This window comes from Dama dama, chromosome X (assembly GCF_033118175.1).
Source record: "Dama dama isolate Ldn47 chromosome X, ASM3311817v1, whole genome shotgun sequence".
NCBI lineage: Eukaryota > Metazoa > Chordata > Mammalia > Artiodactyla > Cervidae > Dama > Dama dama.
The window spans coordinates 14,983,130-15,000,571 of NC_083714.1; the positions used below are offsets into that span (position 1 = coordinate 14,983,130).

General features: G+C 41.9%; 1 protein-coding gene across 1 annotated transcript in view; it reads right to left on the minus strand.

The window, feature by feature from the left end:
• The window catches only part of DCX (doublecortin), a 389,065-nt gene that overhangs the window by 13,321 nt on the left and 358,302 nt on the right, over nt 1–17,442 (minus strand). Inside the window, exons 5-6 of the mRNA XM_061137073.1 lie at nt 16,242–16,379; nt 1,455–1,549 (exon numbers count right to left, since the gene is read on the minus strand). Coding sequence (XP_060993056.1) covers nt 1,455–1,549; nt 16,242–16,379 — 233 coding nt within the window. The remainder of the gene's footprint in view (nt 1–1,454; nt 1,550–16,241; nt 16,380–17,442) is intronic.

Genomic DNA, 17,442 nt, shown 5'->3' on the forward strand with positions numbered 1-17,442 from the left:
TCACTACCAGAAGTTAAAAGAGTCATTAAAGGAATGGAATGAGCATTAGGAATTATGGCGCAGGTAATGGCCGAGTTAACCAGGAAATTAAAATCCTGATGTAGAGAAAGGGAGATTTAAATGGATGTCAGGTAGTGGTGTGCTGTTAAATGTGTAACGACCAGCTTTCTGTGTGAGAAAACAACAGCTCTGATTTATAGCATTTGCTGAATTCCATGGTGTAAATATTCCCATCATGGCTGAGCTCTAGTTACCAGAGTTGGGAAGCGGTGTACACAGTCAGCTCTCATGAGCTAGTGTAAATGGGCTACAGCAGACCAAGGGTCATAACCTGGGTGCTAGTCTTATGTCTGCTGCTGCCTAGCCATGTCACCCAAGTAAGTAACTTCACCATTCTGGGTCTCAATTTCCTCATGTGTAAAATATCAATCTCACAAGATCATTGAGAGAATCAAATGAAACAAATGTACCTGTTCATGTCTCAGATCTCCTCTACCCCGACCCTCTATGGTTCTGTGATGGAGCTGGCCACACTGGTGGCCTTTTGCCTTTCTCCATGTCATGTCAGGTCTTGTGAGCCAGGGGACGACAAGAGAATCCTAGAGGAAGCCACTCTATGGTGTGGTAATCAGAGCAGAGGGCTTCCCTGGCGGCTCAGCAGTAAAGAATCACCTGCCAGTGTAGAAGATGAGGGTTTGATCCCTGGGTCAGGAAGATTCCCTGGAGAAGGGAATGGCAACCTGCTCCAGCATTCTTACCTGGAGAATTCCGTGGACAGAGGAGCCTGGTGGGCTATGGTCCATGGGGTTGCAAAAGAGTTGGACATGACTTAGGGACTAAACAACAGCAATCAGAGCAGAAACTATATCCATGTGGCCTGTGGTGAGGTAGAAGGCAATGGCCACTGCAGGTTTTTGATACAGAAGAGATTTCTAGGTAGAAATCAGTTTGGAAAGTGGAGGTAGAGAATTTCTACAACATCTATTATTTTAATGGTATATTTATTGGGGCTAACTTGGAGGTGTAAAGGGTGCCTAGGGTCAGTGCAATGTATATATACCCTCTCTTCCCATACTGTACCAGAATTGGCCTGGTCATGAAGAATACACAGTGAAATTAGGGTCTGTTCATATTTGGATGTCCCATGAATCTACAGGGAGTAGCTCAGGACTAACTTTCTTTATGACCTTTACTGGACCTAGGAACTTAAGTTGCCCTCAACACCCTGTTTGCTGGGACAAAAGTTCAGTTCATCCCCTGGGCCATCATTTGGGTATTTGGGTCCTTCATACCTCTTCCTTTTGGTTAAATATAATTAGAATTAAACCAGGGGCCAGAAGAATAAATACAAGTGATTGGAAGCTTGACCCCTGCTGGGATTCCTGGGGCTTCAAGCTAATGGACCAAAAAGTCCAAGTGAAAGGGGGTTTAGTAAGGTATAAGAGACATAATACCTTGTGCTTCCGGAGGCTGCCAGGACTGGTGGGCGTAGAGATGGGAGACTGCTTAGACTTGGGGGTAGAGAGCTGGCTGCTGGAGGTTCCGTTTGCTAGCCCAAGGCAAGAGAAAAGGAAGGGAGAAAAATCAACAGCATACAAAGGAACACGTTATCCTTCCCCTCTGAAGACACTAAGAACATTCAAACGCGCTACACAGACAACCAAGTGATTTGATGAGTAGAACAAAGGTGAAAAGAAACACATTCCTCAGAAAGGCAAGAACTACAATCCTCAGTTAATTAGATCCCCTCGCGGTGCAAGGCGGTAATCCACCCCCCCCTTCCTCCCCCCCTCACCTCCTCCCAAGTGCTTCCAATTACAGGGGTCTGGTTCTTTTCAAACCTTTTTCATATTCATTCCCAAGTCTGACCCTAGCAACATCTCTGGAGGTAGTCCGGGAACATGTTACTCTGTTTCAATTTTATAAATGACATAAAAGCGAGGCATGAAGAAATTATATGCCTCACCTTAAAGGGGAAGGCATGTGGGTGATTTTGGCATGTCCCCTTTGGTGGCAGATGATGTGGTAGTTGGAGGACAGCCCTATTATCTATCTCTTCCCCTCTCTATTTTCCTGCTCATCTTTCCCCCCACTCTCTCTTCCCTACCTCATTCTGGGTGCAAAGAACAGAAGGAAAAAAGAAGAGAGAGAGAGCTAATTAGGAAGCAGAATGGAAAAGAAAAAGGAGGAGAAACAGTGTGAAACATAAAGAGAGGTGCATACAGCAAAATGGGCAGAGGAGAGAATTGAGAATGAGAGAGAGAGACAGATCAGGAGTTAAGGAGACGAGAGACAAGAGGTTGCTAAGAAAGAGAAGAAGGAGGAAGTTTGAAATCAGGAGAAAGGCTTACAGACAGAAAAAGGATGGTGGTATTAACCAGAGTTAGGGTGCATCCCCATTTGTCTCTAGTCAGTAAAATGCTGAAAATGAGATGATTTCATATTTAACATCTCTATATTCCATTGTTGTTGCAAATTGTCTTATATTCCCTTGCTGACCAGACTTTTTAAAGATCCAATCATGTAAAAAGAAATGTGGTGCATTGAAGTGGAACAATTAAACAGCTTTCAAAGGGAATTCATGTTCAGACATCTCATGCTTAAGTTAATTTATTTTAAAATCTAAGGACCTACATTGTTCCTCAGATATTCTGAAATGTGCTTTTTAAAAAAGGCAAATATCCCAAGGGCATTAGGGGGAGAGGGGAGGAGAAGAGAAAGAGGAGGAAGGGAAGACAGGAGAGAGCCAGTAGAGAGGAAGAGAAACACAGAGAGAGAATAGGAAATTGAAAAAGTTGAGCAGGAAGATGGCCTGAGAGTGTTGCTGTTGATCTCACAGGTAAAGCTTAAACTGATGTATCATAAATATTTCCTGAAGATATACTTCCTCTGCACCACTCTGGTAATGTTTCCCTAGGTTCTGGAACCTTCATATCAACTATAGAGATGAAAGAGACATCAGTGTGGTGGTAGCTGAATTTATCCAAGTGCAAGTGAGCTGAAAAATGGGCACTTAGGCATCCACCGTCTGGTTTTACCTGTGTATTAACTTGTCTTTAGCCCACTCACTGAGAGGCCTTTCTCCCTGTCAGGGTTTCCTGGGAGTCATTCATTCAATTGGCCAGTAGTTCCAGAGTACTTTCTCTAAACTGAGCCAAGAACTAGACACTGGGGCTTCAGAGATGAGTAAGTCACTTCAAATGGGGAGGCAGGTAAGAATACTGTGGAATAAGTGCTATGACAGAGCCAGAGAAGTGGTGTTATTGGAGCCCAGGGAACTAGGAGGCAAACAAGAGGAGGCAACACCTGAAAAAAGTCTGAAGAGATGACTCTGGAATAGACAAATCTTTTTTGATTAGATATTAGATATTTAGACAGAATTAGATTAGATAGTAGATATTTAGACAGAAGGTCCGGTAGATCAATGGTTGCCAGAGGCAGGCCAGCAGGAAGCAAGGAGGCTGGAATGGAGAGGGTCTGCTAACAGGTACAGGGTTTCTTGGCAAGGGGTGGATAAAGATGTTCTGGCATTAAATAGTGATGGTTGTTGTACAACTTTATAACTAAACTATCAACATCCAGTGAATTGTACATTTTAACTGAGTGGATTGTTTGTTATGTAAATTATATCTCAATAAAGCCATTAAGAGAAGAGGAATTGGAGCTAGTTAGGCAGAGAAGGTAGAAAGGGTAGTCAAGATCAGAATATCACCGGGAGGGGCAAAAGGAATGGCAGTGTGAAAGAATACAGTACGTTTACAGAAGTACAAACAGCTCCAAATGGCTCCAGCATACGTGCCAGCAGTGAGTTCTGAGAGATGAGACTGGAGTTGAGGATAAAGACCAGACCCTGGGGGCCTCTTGTGTTAAGTTTTGTCTTGATGTGTGAAAGAAATCATACATTTGATACATCACAAGTTTGAGACCATCAAAGTTACATTTAAAAACTATGACTCCAGTTCTTGTGGGTGAACTGGATTAGGGTGGGGTAAAGGTGGAAGCAAAGAGATTGGTTGAAAGACAATGCATTCATCCAGGTGACAGGTGGTGATAGATTAAATTAAAGCACTGGAGAGGTGAAGCATGGACTGGGAGAAGAAAAGAGACCTAGAAGTCAGGCAAACTTAGGGTGTTATGTACACATACACTGCAACAAGCCACCCAAAGAGGAACATGACTTGTACCAAACAGCACAGAGACTGGGGGAGGTAGGCTTTGCCAGGGCACTAGGCTTTCTGGTGAATAAAAGGGACACTTTGGAAAAAGCAAGAGTCTATGGAGACACAATGTGGCGAAGGAGTCAATTACTCTGCAGGAAAAGGAAGGAGTTACTATACCACCTGCAGTACCTCGGGATCTCCAAGCAGGACCTGGCCCCCTAGAATTCAAGATGCAGAGCAATCTTGGTCATGAATGTGAACTGACATAATGCAAGTCTTCCAAAAGATCCCTGACCTCAGCCAGGAAGTCTCAAAGATGTAGGTATCCATAGGTAAGTTCTGCCATTTTGTTCTACACAGTTGCTGTGTTCTTGGGCAAGCAAGTTTCCCAGCGTTCGTCAGCCATGCTACAAGAGGATGGCTGCTATACTTCCAGTGTGAAAACTGTCCTTTTTACCTACCCTCTTATCTAGCTTCTTACCTGAGAGTGAGCCCACTGGTCTTGCCAAAATGTGGGACATTATTAACCATAGCATGTCCGCATGGGAATCAATTCCCACTTATTGGCCATAGAGCTGCACACACAGGTGTTTTTTTTTTCTTTTCAATTTCCAGTTCTTTTCTCAACATTCTCTGTAACTCTCTCACCCCAATTTTAGAGCACTGACGTTCCATCTATACCTCTCTCTAGTCTCTGTATGTCTATGTATGTTTATATATGTTCCACTGCCACTCTCCCAATCAATCCATCCCCAGATCAATCTTAAGCTACCTGCAAATAAAGGATTTAATTTTGTCATCAACATTCAATAAGCATTTTGAAAATCAGTTTTTAACCATTTAACTACAATTAACAATTTAATTGTTAGGGGAAAAAAAAGCAGACACTTTCCCAGACTTTCCTGATGGAATCAAACCCAAAGATGGACACAGAGCAATGAGAAAATGTAAACACATACAGGCAAAGGTCCCCCTGGAGTAGGAAATGGCAACCTGCTCGAGTATTCTTGCCTGGAAAATTCCATGGACAGAGGAGCCTGGCAGGCTACAGTCCATGGGGTCACAAAGAGTCAGACATGACTGAGAACACACAGCACACAACTCAGGCAAAGGTCAATTCCCTACAAGCTGAAGGAGCTCCTACGTTTACAGAGGACGTAAAACATATTCTTATATGCATTTCTTCTATGGGTTCTGTGGGAAAAAAAATTTGGAAGGGTGCCATTTGACTTGAATTATGAAGCCAATTCATATAAATGTCAAGTAAAAGAAGTAGCAGGAAAAGATGAAAATAGGGTCTGATGAACTGTGCATAGTCTGGGATTGGCAAATCCACATGGAAGGCTGTCGCACATCATTTTGAGAGTGACTGGAAATAACACCAGTTTGATAACCCTCATTTTTCCTTTATTCTGCTCAGACATCTTTAGCTCCTGTCTCTGAGGTTCCATTTCTCAGCTGCAATTTGAGAATGCACTGGGGGAGTCTTCACCATCTTTTACTGGTCTCTCTCATTTCCCTTCTCATAACCATAGCCTCACTGTGGTCATCTTTTATTTACTCATATTCCAAATCCTTTCATCCCTTTCTTCTCATTGTACAGTTCATTTTTACTCCTCTACAACAAGGCACATCAGGAACTTTTCAATCTTCTAGGCTGCTTTAACAATCTTATCAATAAAAACCAGGATAATAATGCTTATTGTGTGTCTGTGATAAGCCAGGAACTCTTTTCTCTCTTTCTAGTCTCTCACTCTCTTTCTCTCTGTCTCTCTGTCTCTCTCTCTCTCTCTCACACAACCTCATCTAGTCATATTCTAATTTCTGATGGGGAAACAGAGGTTTGTTCCAGTTAGAGACAGCAAATCCTATGTCCAGGATTTGAACACAGGTCTTTCTGATTCCAAAGCCTATGTATGTTTTGGTTTGTTTTCAGTTTTTGCTACATTGCTCTTCCCTTTTCACACTTTGCTCCTGGGGCGCCTTCCTATGACAACTTTCTGACATGGGGTAGGAAGGAGGGAGAAGAGTTGTAGCAGAGAAAAAAAGAAAGAAATAGGAGCACATAGAAGCAGACACCAGAGCTTACATCCATCTTCTAGGCTTTTTATCCTACTCGATCTAGTTAAGATTGGAAAGTGATTAGCAAGAGCTATCTTTCATTCACCCTGCCAACATTCATAGACAATGTCATGAAACAATAGCAGAGAGAGCAGCCAGCCAGGCATGTAACTACCCTCATGCCACAGAATCCTCTGAGAAGATGGTATCTGCACCCTGTCTGCCACTTCCCTCAGATATGCAGCATAATTGCCAAGCTTGGCTTGGCACAATCTTGGCTTGCTAGTTTCTCTGAAGGCTCATGCCTGCCCATTTCCCAGTGCTTGTCTTTAAATCCTTGGCTCCCTTAGAATGGAACAAGATAAGCCCAAACAAAAGATGGTGGGTAAGGTAGCTAAGTTGAATTAACTAGATTTACAGGGACTTAAGTGTGTAGGGGAATAGGAGCTCCCAGGAGTCAAGAACAAGATAGAGGGAGTAAGTTCCCAAAGAACAAGGAGAAATTTCAGTTTCTGGCATGGGTGGCCAAGGGCAGAGTATGGTCACCAGCCTGGCAAGTTGATGCTGAGCTCTTGGACTCTGAATTCCCTTGTCTGGAGGCTGGACTGATTCCTGGAAATCAAGATGCAATCGTGTGAAAAGTGGGTGTAAGTTGCCCCAGGTACAGCGATTAAAGATTTGTCTGGGCAATGAGTTAAACAAGTCATTTACTTTCTGGGTTCAAATTCGCATGGTACAGGAAGAAAAAGGTCAGTTTGACATGTGCTTTTCACCCAGCCTTTGGCTGGAGAGTAAACTGATTTAATATTCATTCTCACTTAGCTCTGGCTTTTCCCTCCCATTTGAATCTCCACATTTGAGCTCAACTCAAAATCAAGTCTGCTGGTTTGGGTTTGAGGTCTATTTTGAAATACTGCTCACTGAAAAGAAATAATCCAGTCTACAAAAAAAAAGCCATGACAATCATTTCAGAGCCACGTTGAAAACAGCAGATGTATTTCTACAATTGTTTTCAAAGCATTTTGCACTATGTGAATTCACATGACTCTCCTGATAACCCCAAGAGATGGTAGCCAGGAATTAATGGTCTCCTTTTAATCATAAGAAGAGCCTCAGAGAGTTTAGGACTTGCTGAAAGGGGATAGATAAACTGCTTCTTCTCAATGGATGGTGGACTTCAGGATTTGCTTACAGATTTATTTCAAAATTCCCCCAAAGTTAGCATATCACATATCACCATGACTTTTTAGTGATTGGTTCTCTGTCTTGTCTTTTCTAATTTCCTAATGTCTTGAAGAGGGAGATCTCAATATACAGTTCAGTCACTTCCTCGTTCTTTTCTCATATTGAGATGCTCAAATGTTCCTTCATTCCAGTCCAAAGACACCCTGGTTTCTTCCTACTTACACAGGGAGGTTTTCTGGAAGGCCATCCAAGTAGAACCAAGGTGGTTTCAACTTACTTCAGAACAAGGCCAAGAGACTGAGCCTGTGGTTTTCATACATTCATTCCAAAGAGCCCTTGGGCGGGGTGTGTGGATTGGTTTGGCTAATTATTTCTGCTCAGTGGGAAAGCTTTTGTCCCTCTCCCCAGACTCGTCTAATAGGGAAGCAAAAACTAAGGGCCCAAGAACAGTTTTTCACTGATTTGATCACAAGCCTGGTTCTCAGGCCAAATTCAATCATAGGTTGTAAGACACTGTAACTTCAGATGTTGGAATTTGAATTTTAAATCAATTCCCTACAGAGTCTTGGACAGCATACAGTGGTGAATCTTTTAAATAAAGGAGAGAAGTAAGAGTCTTCCCTATAGCAAAACAAAAAATGTGTACCCATTTCTGCACTATTTTGACACAGATCAGTTTCCTTCAAGAAGAGGACAACTGTAAGAAGACTTATAGATGTGCCAGGATTGTTTCCTCAGACTTGATAATGCTGACAATATTTATTTCCAGTTGAAGGTGGTTTTGCTGAGAACATGTTTCTGGTGGAGCAAGCCTGTTGTCAACACTCCCAGTTTTATGGGGCAGGAACTAGAAAAAAACTATACTGCCCTTAATCTGTGGAAAGAATATATGCTTTGGAATCAGTCAGGGTTTTAAACCCTGGCTTAGCCATTTCTTAGATGTGTGACCTCAGGTGGAACCTACCTTCTGTGAGTCTGTTTCCTCATCTGTAACATTTGAATAAAAATAATGCCGATGCCAATTCTTATTCTTTTGAGCATTACATGACATACTACATAGAAAACGCTTAGCCAAGTGCCTTAGCAGATAGAGAGGGCTCAATAATGACATGTTCCATTGCTATTACTACTGCCACTACTAGAAATGGAAGGAACTGAAGCATTGAGTTAGGAAATCCCCTTCCATGGTGGGTGATTCATCAACTTATGGAGGCTGAGGACTAATTCTTTGGCTAGCAGGTCAGACATTAGAAGACTGAAGTTTTCCTGAGTGAAGCCCATTATTTTTTATTTTTGCATGTTATGGCCATGCTCCCCAAAGCAGAGCACTTGGTTCTCGACTGTCTCAGCAGTACCATGGGGGTGGGATGGTCAATGAACTCCATGTGGAACCAATGAAGGTATCGGAGCAGGTAAGTTATACAATGGCTATGCTTTAGGATGAAAAATGTGGTGTCACCACAGCAAATGCGTAAGTGGATAGAGATTTGAAGCAGAGATGCTATCTAAGAGTATGTTGAGCAATTCAGGCATCAGGTGATGAGGGAAAGGAAGAGATTTTTTGTGAGAAAGGTGAAGATGGTTCAAAGGTTCAACAACAACAGGAAGAGGATATGGTAGACATAAAGGATTGAAGAGTGGGAAGAGTCAAAGATAATGCCAAGGTGCTGGGTCTAGGGAATAGAATTGATTCTATTGTCAGGGAGTTGGGGAAGGGAAATATTTTTGATTTGTAGACACATTGCATTTGGCACATGGAGGCAGAATTGTCTGGTCAGCATTCATGGCGCTGATATCCAGAAGGAAGGTGGGGGCTGGAGATGTAGATTTAATGGCAGCCTGTCTGTACCTCAGTGTGCTATATTCATTACCACCTCTGCTCTTTTGTTCATGTTTTCTCTGCTGCCAGAAATAGCCACTTCTTTATCAACTGAAATCTTCCTTCAAGCCCCAGTTCTTTCAGGAAGCCTTAACACCCTAGCCCACAGTAAACTCACTTTCCCACAAACTCCAATACTTCCAACAGCACTTACTGCCTGTGTCTCTCATGCACTTGGCATCCAAACAAATCATTATCATTAAGTCTCATTTTCAGCACCACAGTTCAATGGTTAAATTGTAGAGTGTGGAGCCAGATTGCCTGGGTTCAAACCCCAGCTCTACTACTTACTAGCTGTGTGGTCCTGGGTAGGTCTGTCCACTTCCATATGCCCTAGTTTCTTCATGTGCCAGATGGGGCTAATAGCTACCTCATAAGGTTGTTGTAGGAATTAAATTAGTTAATACATGTAAAATGATTAGAATGGTTGCTTGGCACATAACTATATAAGTATTTGTAAATAAAAATTTTTATACTCCACCAAAAATTTGGAGAATCACTGTATTTAAACACAAATCCCAGGGTGCAACAGGTTGCTAGGACTCCTACTGCAGGGACATGGGTCAACACCACTACATCCCATGGTCTACGGTGTGCTCAGGGCCCCCATTATACTGCTTCTCCAACCATTTCCTAAGCAGTGGAAAAGATGCCTTAGATACAGGACAGTTTTTCCACTTCAACTAGACATAAGCTGTGGTGTTAGAAAGAACCAGAATGGGGGAGGAGGTAAGGGAAGTTTTTTCTCTTCCTATGGCTTCACCAAGGGCACAGACAAAGGGCAACACTTACCCTTGGATGGACAGGAGGGGAGCTGATGGAGGGTCTATGATAGGCACTGGAAACAAAGGTGCTTAGTTTATGGCTGTGTTCTATGCTGCACAAAGATGATGTCACACATACCACCCCCACCCCTGCCTCCCTACAGCCCTTTTCTGAAAGCTTAGGAAGGTAGAAGGAGCAGAGAGGCAAGGGCCATCCAAGAAAGACTGTTTATTCACCACTCTGGAGCTTCTACACCCTGCCTCAAGGACAAGGCAAGGATTGTTTGCATGGGAGTCAGGAGAGCTGAGCTCTCATTCTTGAGTAGTAAATAGATATTGGGAAGACTGCAAGATTTACTGAACCTCTTTATATCTTAGTTCTCCAATCTAAAAAAAAACAACTGGATAATTTTCTTTTCCCAACTTAATTTATGGTGCTATTATGAGTGACAACTGAGATGATGGATTTGGAAATATTTTGCAAAGTGCAGAGCATTTACGTCATGTAAAAGATCATTATCTTGAACTTCTCTCAGATGCAGAAGAAGGATATTGTGTGTTGAAGACCTTCTGGAGAAGGAAATGGCAACCTACTCCAGTATCCTTGCCTGGAAAATTCCATGGACAGAGGAGCCTGGCAAGGCAGGTTATAGTCCATGGGGTTGCAAAGAGTCGGACATGACTGGGCAACTGAGCCCATAGTCACATGTGGCAAGTGAGCATTTGAAGTGTGGCTAGTCAATTGAGGTGTACTGTAAGTATAAAATACAATCCCATTTCAATGAATGTAAAATATCTCAATAATTTGTTACATTGGTTACATGACAAAATGATAAGATTTTGGATGTATTAAATAAAATAAATTATCAAAACTAATTTCACCTGTTTCTTTGATCTTAACTGTGGCTATTAGAAAATTTTAAATTACATACAAAGCTTGCATTTTATTTTTATTGGACTGAGTTGGTACATCCAGACAGTCACATTCAGGACGGTCAGAGCATTCGGTTTCCTCCAGCTTAGGCAACCCAAAGCAGCCTGTTTAGTTCAGAAGAGAAGGACTCCTGGATACAATACTCCCATGGACATCCTCCTTCCAACCTGGCTGTTTTGTGGTCCTTGACCTCCCCTTTTAAAAGATGTATATTTTGGTAGAGAAGACATTCATTCTTGGGAATTTGGGAACAGGGAAGATTTGACTTTCAGGAATAGGTGCTCATAGGTTGGGAGACGAAGGGTGGGGAACATTGGGTTGCTACAACAATGACTTACTGCTGAAGAATAGCAAACCAATTATCACATTACAATCCTCTCAGCCTACCAGGGTGGGTAATTAGCTGTTTTGGAGGCTCCTCAAAAAAAGAAAGAAAAAGAAAAGATTCCTTCCCAGCATCTGGCTGAATTTGTCCTTTTAATTCAATTCAATTCAATCCAATTGGGAGGTAGTTGCATAAAGAGAGAAATTAACACATTAAAGACTGAAATAAAAATAGAGAGAGATGTGCAGAAACATCTTCCTTTAGTTCTTAAGCCAGGCTTACCTTTGCCCATCAAACGGCAAGTCCTGGGTTAATCAAAATGGAGTACTGCATAAACTTCCTTCACACATTCCACAGGAATCCTCTGGGCTCAGGTTTCACCTGCTTTCCACACAGTCCTTTGCCCTACTTTAAAGACAAGCTTGGCTAATGGGACTTATATTCTCAGAGTCCATCAGCTCTGCCCAGCGAGAATGAGAGCTCCTTAATAGCTATATTATATAGACAATCAAATTTTTCCTTAACTCAAGTTTAGGCTTAGCAACAGACATCCCATTTGGGGCAATACTGCCATCAGTATTGGCAGGCAGGAGTGGGGACTGAACTCGAGGGGAATAAAGTAGAAAGATTTTGATTTATTCATGGGCAGAAGAGGAAAGAGACAACTTAAACACTAAGGAACAAAGAATCAAATTATGATGCAAATTACAGACTAAATAGCATCAATTTATTAAACCTCAATTCAAACTGAACTCAGATATTAACTGAATCATGAATTGGACTACACACACACACACACACACACACACACACATATGTGTGTGTGTGTATGTGTTTGTAAAGCTAGAAAACTTGTTCAAACCAAACTCAAACCTACATATTTTCTAATGAACTAGAACATCAAAACATTCCTTTAACTGAACCTGAAATGAGCCAATGTTCCATTTGGTTTGAATCCCGACTAAAGAGGAACATTTTTGGCTTTCATTTGCCATCAAAGGAAGGTAGTTAAAATTCCCTGGAAATGGCCTATCTTCCACAACCTTTAGTTACTCAGGCTAAATGAAGAAATGTGGATCCATCCACAAGTCTCAGATCCAAGACAGACTGACAGAGAACAGAAACAGGGCAGTATTACCAAGTCCTAAAAAAGAACAAAGAATTTCAGCCCCACCCAATGCCATTATTAAGTAAGTAAGTGTTAGTCGCTCAACTGTGACCAACTCTTTGCAACCCCATGAACTGTAGCCTGCCAGGCTCCTCTGTCCGTAGAATTCTCTAAGCAAGAACACTGGAGTGGGTAGCCATTCCCTTCTCCAGGGGATCTTCCTGACCCAGGGATCAAACCCAGGTCTACTGCATTGCAGACAGTTTCTTTACATCTAAGCCCCTAAATTAATCTGTATATGTTTCTTGCTGACAGCTCAGAAAACCTTGATGCTTTATGAAAAACTGTGTATTGTGTATAGCTCATCCTTCTTATTATCTAATTCTGTGGAATCTGTTTTACAACTCTTGAAATAACTGACAACCATGGAGAACGATTTTTGTCTAGATGTGCAAGTTCTGTCTTATCCAAAATGGGAACCAAGTCTTAGAGAAGGGAAGAAACTTGAACCAAGTCACAAAGCTGGGAAGTGGTGGAGTTGGGTTTTCCTAGAGGGATGTCTCTCTTTCCTCTTCCATATCCTATCCCCCTACACCTCCCAGCTTGGAATGGTCCTGAGTGAGGAGGTGGTGGAAAAGGGAAAATGGGTATGTCAACTTTACCTGAAGTACTGGTTTGCCTGAGATTGGCTTTATCCCTGTGGAATGTTCACTGAGTGGATGTCCTAGTCTTGACCCTAAACTCCCTTTTACCCTTTGGGGCTGAAAGCATGTGGAGGCCCTAAATACATCATCTAAGATGAGCTCAAATGTTCTGAAAATTGCCAGAACATGAAGGCTGGCTAGACTAGAGTTTGACTTCACTTATGTTCATGAACTATCTGAAATGAAGATTTAAATTCTCTCTACTGAGGATACCACTTTAGATATTTTTTTACCGGTAAGAAACAGGGGCTGTTAGTAATTCTGATGCCAAGTAAGGTCCCATTTTCCTACCTCAAATTGGTTACTTTGTTTATCTTGTTTGTGTGAGTGTATCCTCATTCATTCTCTTTAGCAAGGGAGTTCTGAAAGAACTCAGAGTTCAAGACCTAAGAATAGGTCTTGCCTGCCTAAGCCTACCTTGGGATCTGTTAAAACTCAATTTAATATATGTTCATTGAGTCCTAAATGCATTCCTTCTTTGTCTCCAACACATTAGACTCAGTGAGGTGCATATATTTCAGAAGGGAAATTCTGTAGGTAGCATGCTGGAGATCAATTATTTGACGTATGTGTAAACTGTGTTTAATTACAGGTGGTCATATTCATGTGTGCTGGGTAACCCAATTGGATACAGTCTGCAAAGAGAATCTACTTACTTCAAACTTTTGCCACCCCAGCCTTTCTAACTAATGGATTATGTGATGGCTTAAGAACATGCCCACAAATTCTCAGATATCCTTCCCTTCAAGAAACGGAGGCTGCAACTCCTTCCTTGAAGGTGGGCTGGTCTTAGTGACTGCTTCCAATAAAAAGGCTAAGACAGAAGTGACAGTGCATGGCTTTGGAGAGCAGATCATAAAAGGCACTACATCTTCTTTCTTCTTCATTCTCTTGAATCACTGTCTGGAAGAAGATCCTGCCAATGGCCATCTTGGAAGTTAATTCTACTATCCCAGTTGTGTTTTCAGATGACTGCATCCCGTACTGACACCTTGACCTCAACCACATGACAACTACGTGAAAGATCCTGAACCACCCAGCTAAACCACCCCAGAGTTCCTGACTCACAGAAAATGTGAGATAAAAAAAGTTTGTTGTTTTTATGTAGTATGTTTTAGGGTGTTTTTTTTTTATAGCAAGAGATAAGTAATACAGGTTAAAAATCCCAGAAATAGCCAGTGATACTCTGAAAAAGTGATTAGCTAAGCGATTATTGCCAGATTTTATGAATCTTTTTTATTTATGTATTTATTTGGCTATACTGCATGGCATGTGGGATCTTAGTTTCCTGACCAGGGATTGAACCAGTGCCCCCTGCAGTGGAAGGGCAGAGTCTTGACCACTGGACCACCAGGGAAGTCCCCAGACTTCATGAATCTTGATCAAGTGTTTCAAGTCCATTTTTGTTTTTCGCAAGGCCCTGCTTAGAACCTGTACAAACAATTTCATTCTCAATCCAAGTGTTAAAATCTAGGTCTTTGTAGTTTGAGCGATATGAATTTGCTTACATAGTTTCATGTGCTATTCTTATGTTTAACCAAAAATATCATGAAATAGCTGCATTTTAAAAAATTCCTTCAGCAAGTATTACCTACATGTCTACTGGGTTTCTAGTACCATGCAGGGTGAAATAGGTGAAATTTGTGCATCTATTCATTTACAAACACTATTAACATCTACTAGGACAAAGGTACTGTGCTCAGCACTAAGGATACAAAAATGAATGTGACACCTTGCCCTTGAGGGACCCAGGATTTAGTTGAGGAAGTAAATACAAGCAAATACATACTTTACAACACAGTTGTGACTATTACCCCAGAGATATGAACAACATGCTATGATATTGTGGAAAATGGAACAACTATTTCTACTTGAGGTATTGACGGGTTAATAGTTTTCAAGCAAAGAAGAGTGGTGGGTTTGAGGGATGGCATTCCAGGTGCAGGAGAACAGGGTATGCAAAGACATGAAGGTATGAAAAGCCTGAGTTGCCTCTTCACAGTTGGGTTCCTTCTTCCTGAGAATAAAGAGATGCCCAGTGATAGGCATGGTAGGATGAGGCCAGCAGGGCCAGCTGTTTTTCTAGGCCATGGACATTTCAAAGCCAACAGGTTGCTCAAGCTGCCTCAAATTGAAGATATGATAAGGAGTGCTTTTGCTCTCTGCCCCAAGGCTCTCTGGCTAGAAGAATTCTCATGGTGAACCCTAAGCCTTGGGAGGATAAATGTGTAAGTCTTCTGGATCATAGAATTTATTATCCATGAAGAGTTCAAATTGTCAGTGCATGAGTCTACTGAGCTTCTAAACTTGGACTTTTGTGGCCCTTTTGCTTTTTAGATCAGTGCCACTGAAAATGTGGGTGCAAGGCCTTGCAACAGAATGTAAACCAACACACTGCTGCCTTTATCAGTAAAATCATGCTATGAAAAAAGAGCTGGCTGAAGTAAATGGTTTTCTCAGTGGCATGATTTACATTTGGCACCAGCTGCAGTCTCTTCATAGACTGATAAATAGCTCATGCGTCAGCAGTGATCCCTAGACCCCTAGATCACATTTTTTACATCATGCACTATCCACTAAATAAAATCCTATATATCAAATCTCATTATTTCCTTTGGGAACCTGACCTATATGTCCTTTACTCCTGTGAGAATGATGCAGTTTATTTTGTTTCCCTTTTTGTTTTGACTTCTAAAAAATTCAAAGTTATATTTAAAGCTCAAGGGCATCTACCATGTTGACACTTTGAGGTAAGTAGCTTTTTTTTAACCTTCTTGTTTTTGATTCTGATTTTCTATCCCAAATTTATGTTTGACTTGATTATATCACTGATGCATTTGCTGGATGACGTTGAGAATAATGGCAAGAGAACCATAACAAACAGCATTACGGCAAGCATGGCAAGTGGGCCAGATTTCTGGTCTGTACCCATTTGAGTAGAATCAGGGTTGTAGCTGTATCTCCATGATGCCAAACAAATTGAACTGGTTAGTCTCTGAATGGATAGAATTGGTCTCATGGAGACACAGTGGTGTTCATGAGGAACTCATTCCTCTGCATGCAGAGGGTACTGGCCTCCATAAATGAAGTCAGCGTGCACAGTTAGGAGAAGAGCACTCACCGTCTTGGTCGTTACCTGAGTCAGCTGGAGACTTGCTCCGGCGCATGGGGCCAGGGCTCTTGGCTGAACTCTTCTGAGGTGTTGGGGATGCCTTGGGGCCAGCTGTGGCTGATGGGTTTCCCTTCATGACTCGGCATTCTGGTGGAAAAGGACACAGATGGCTTAGTAGAGCTGGGGAGAACCAAGACTCAGTGTGTTTCCAGCTTCTGGAAACTGGAATAAGCACTTCATGCCAAAGCACCTTATGTCTTAGGACAAAAGGTGGTCCTCAATGTTTGAAGGAATGATGGCTCTAGAGAGAGAGGCAAGGGAGAAACTTTCGAAAGTCACCCGGGCTAAGCCAGATGTTTCAATTCCTGGATCATGGAAACAAGGGAAGGAGTTGAAAAGCAGTCCAAGCAGGTAATTAAATAGTCAATAGTCAATCATTTTTGGACAACTTAGTCATGGCTCAGAACAGCACCAGTTGACAAAATTGATTTCCTTGGAGAAGAAATTGACAGCTCAGAGATTGCAGCCACACAGATGAAATATTCATGAATAATTTAAAGGAGGGGGTAGGAGCCACTATTTATTATTCATCACATGCCATTTATTGCAATAGGCATATTAAGGATGCCATGTCATTTTATAAGTAAGCAATACTACTACCACCACCATCTTGTATTTATAGAGTTCTTTTTGATTGCCAGTGTATCTCATCATAATCCGCTCTGCTGGTTTAGTGAATAAATGGACCAGTAGAGACTATGCCACTCGTGACTTACAGAGAGAAAGGCCTTGGGTGTGTAGGAGAGTCTGCCAAATGTTTCTGCTACTTCCCCAAGCTCAATCTGACATGTTTGGAGTACCCTTTCTATGCAGGTCACTCAGCATCCCTACCATGGTAGTTTGGGACACTGATGGTGCTAATATGTAAGGAGAATTATTATAATCATTTTGCTGATGAGAATGCAAAGAGCTTAAACCTCTTGCTTAGGGCCACAAAGGAAGAAGACAGCAAATAAGGATGCACAGTCAAGTTTCCTGAGTCCCAGTCTAGAGATCTTTCCACTGTCTTTCTCCAACCTCATGTGATCATGCTCAAAGTGGAACCAAACAGGTAGGCACTGGGTTATCTCTTCATGGGACACCACCTCATCACCTTCTACTTAAAGATACACCAAAAATATTGGTTCTCTGAAATATTAGGAGATCTTTT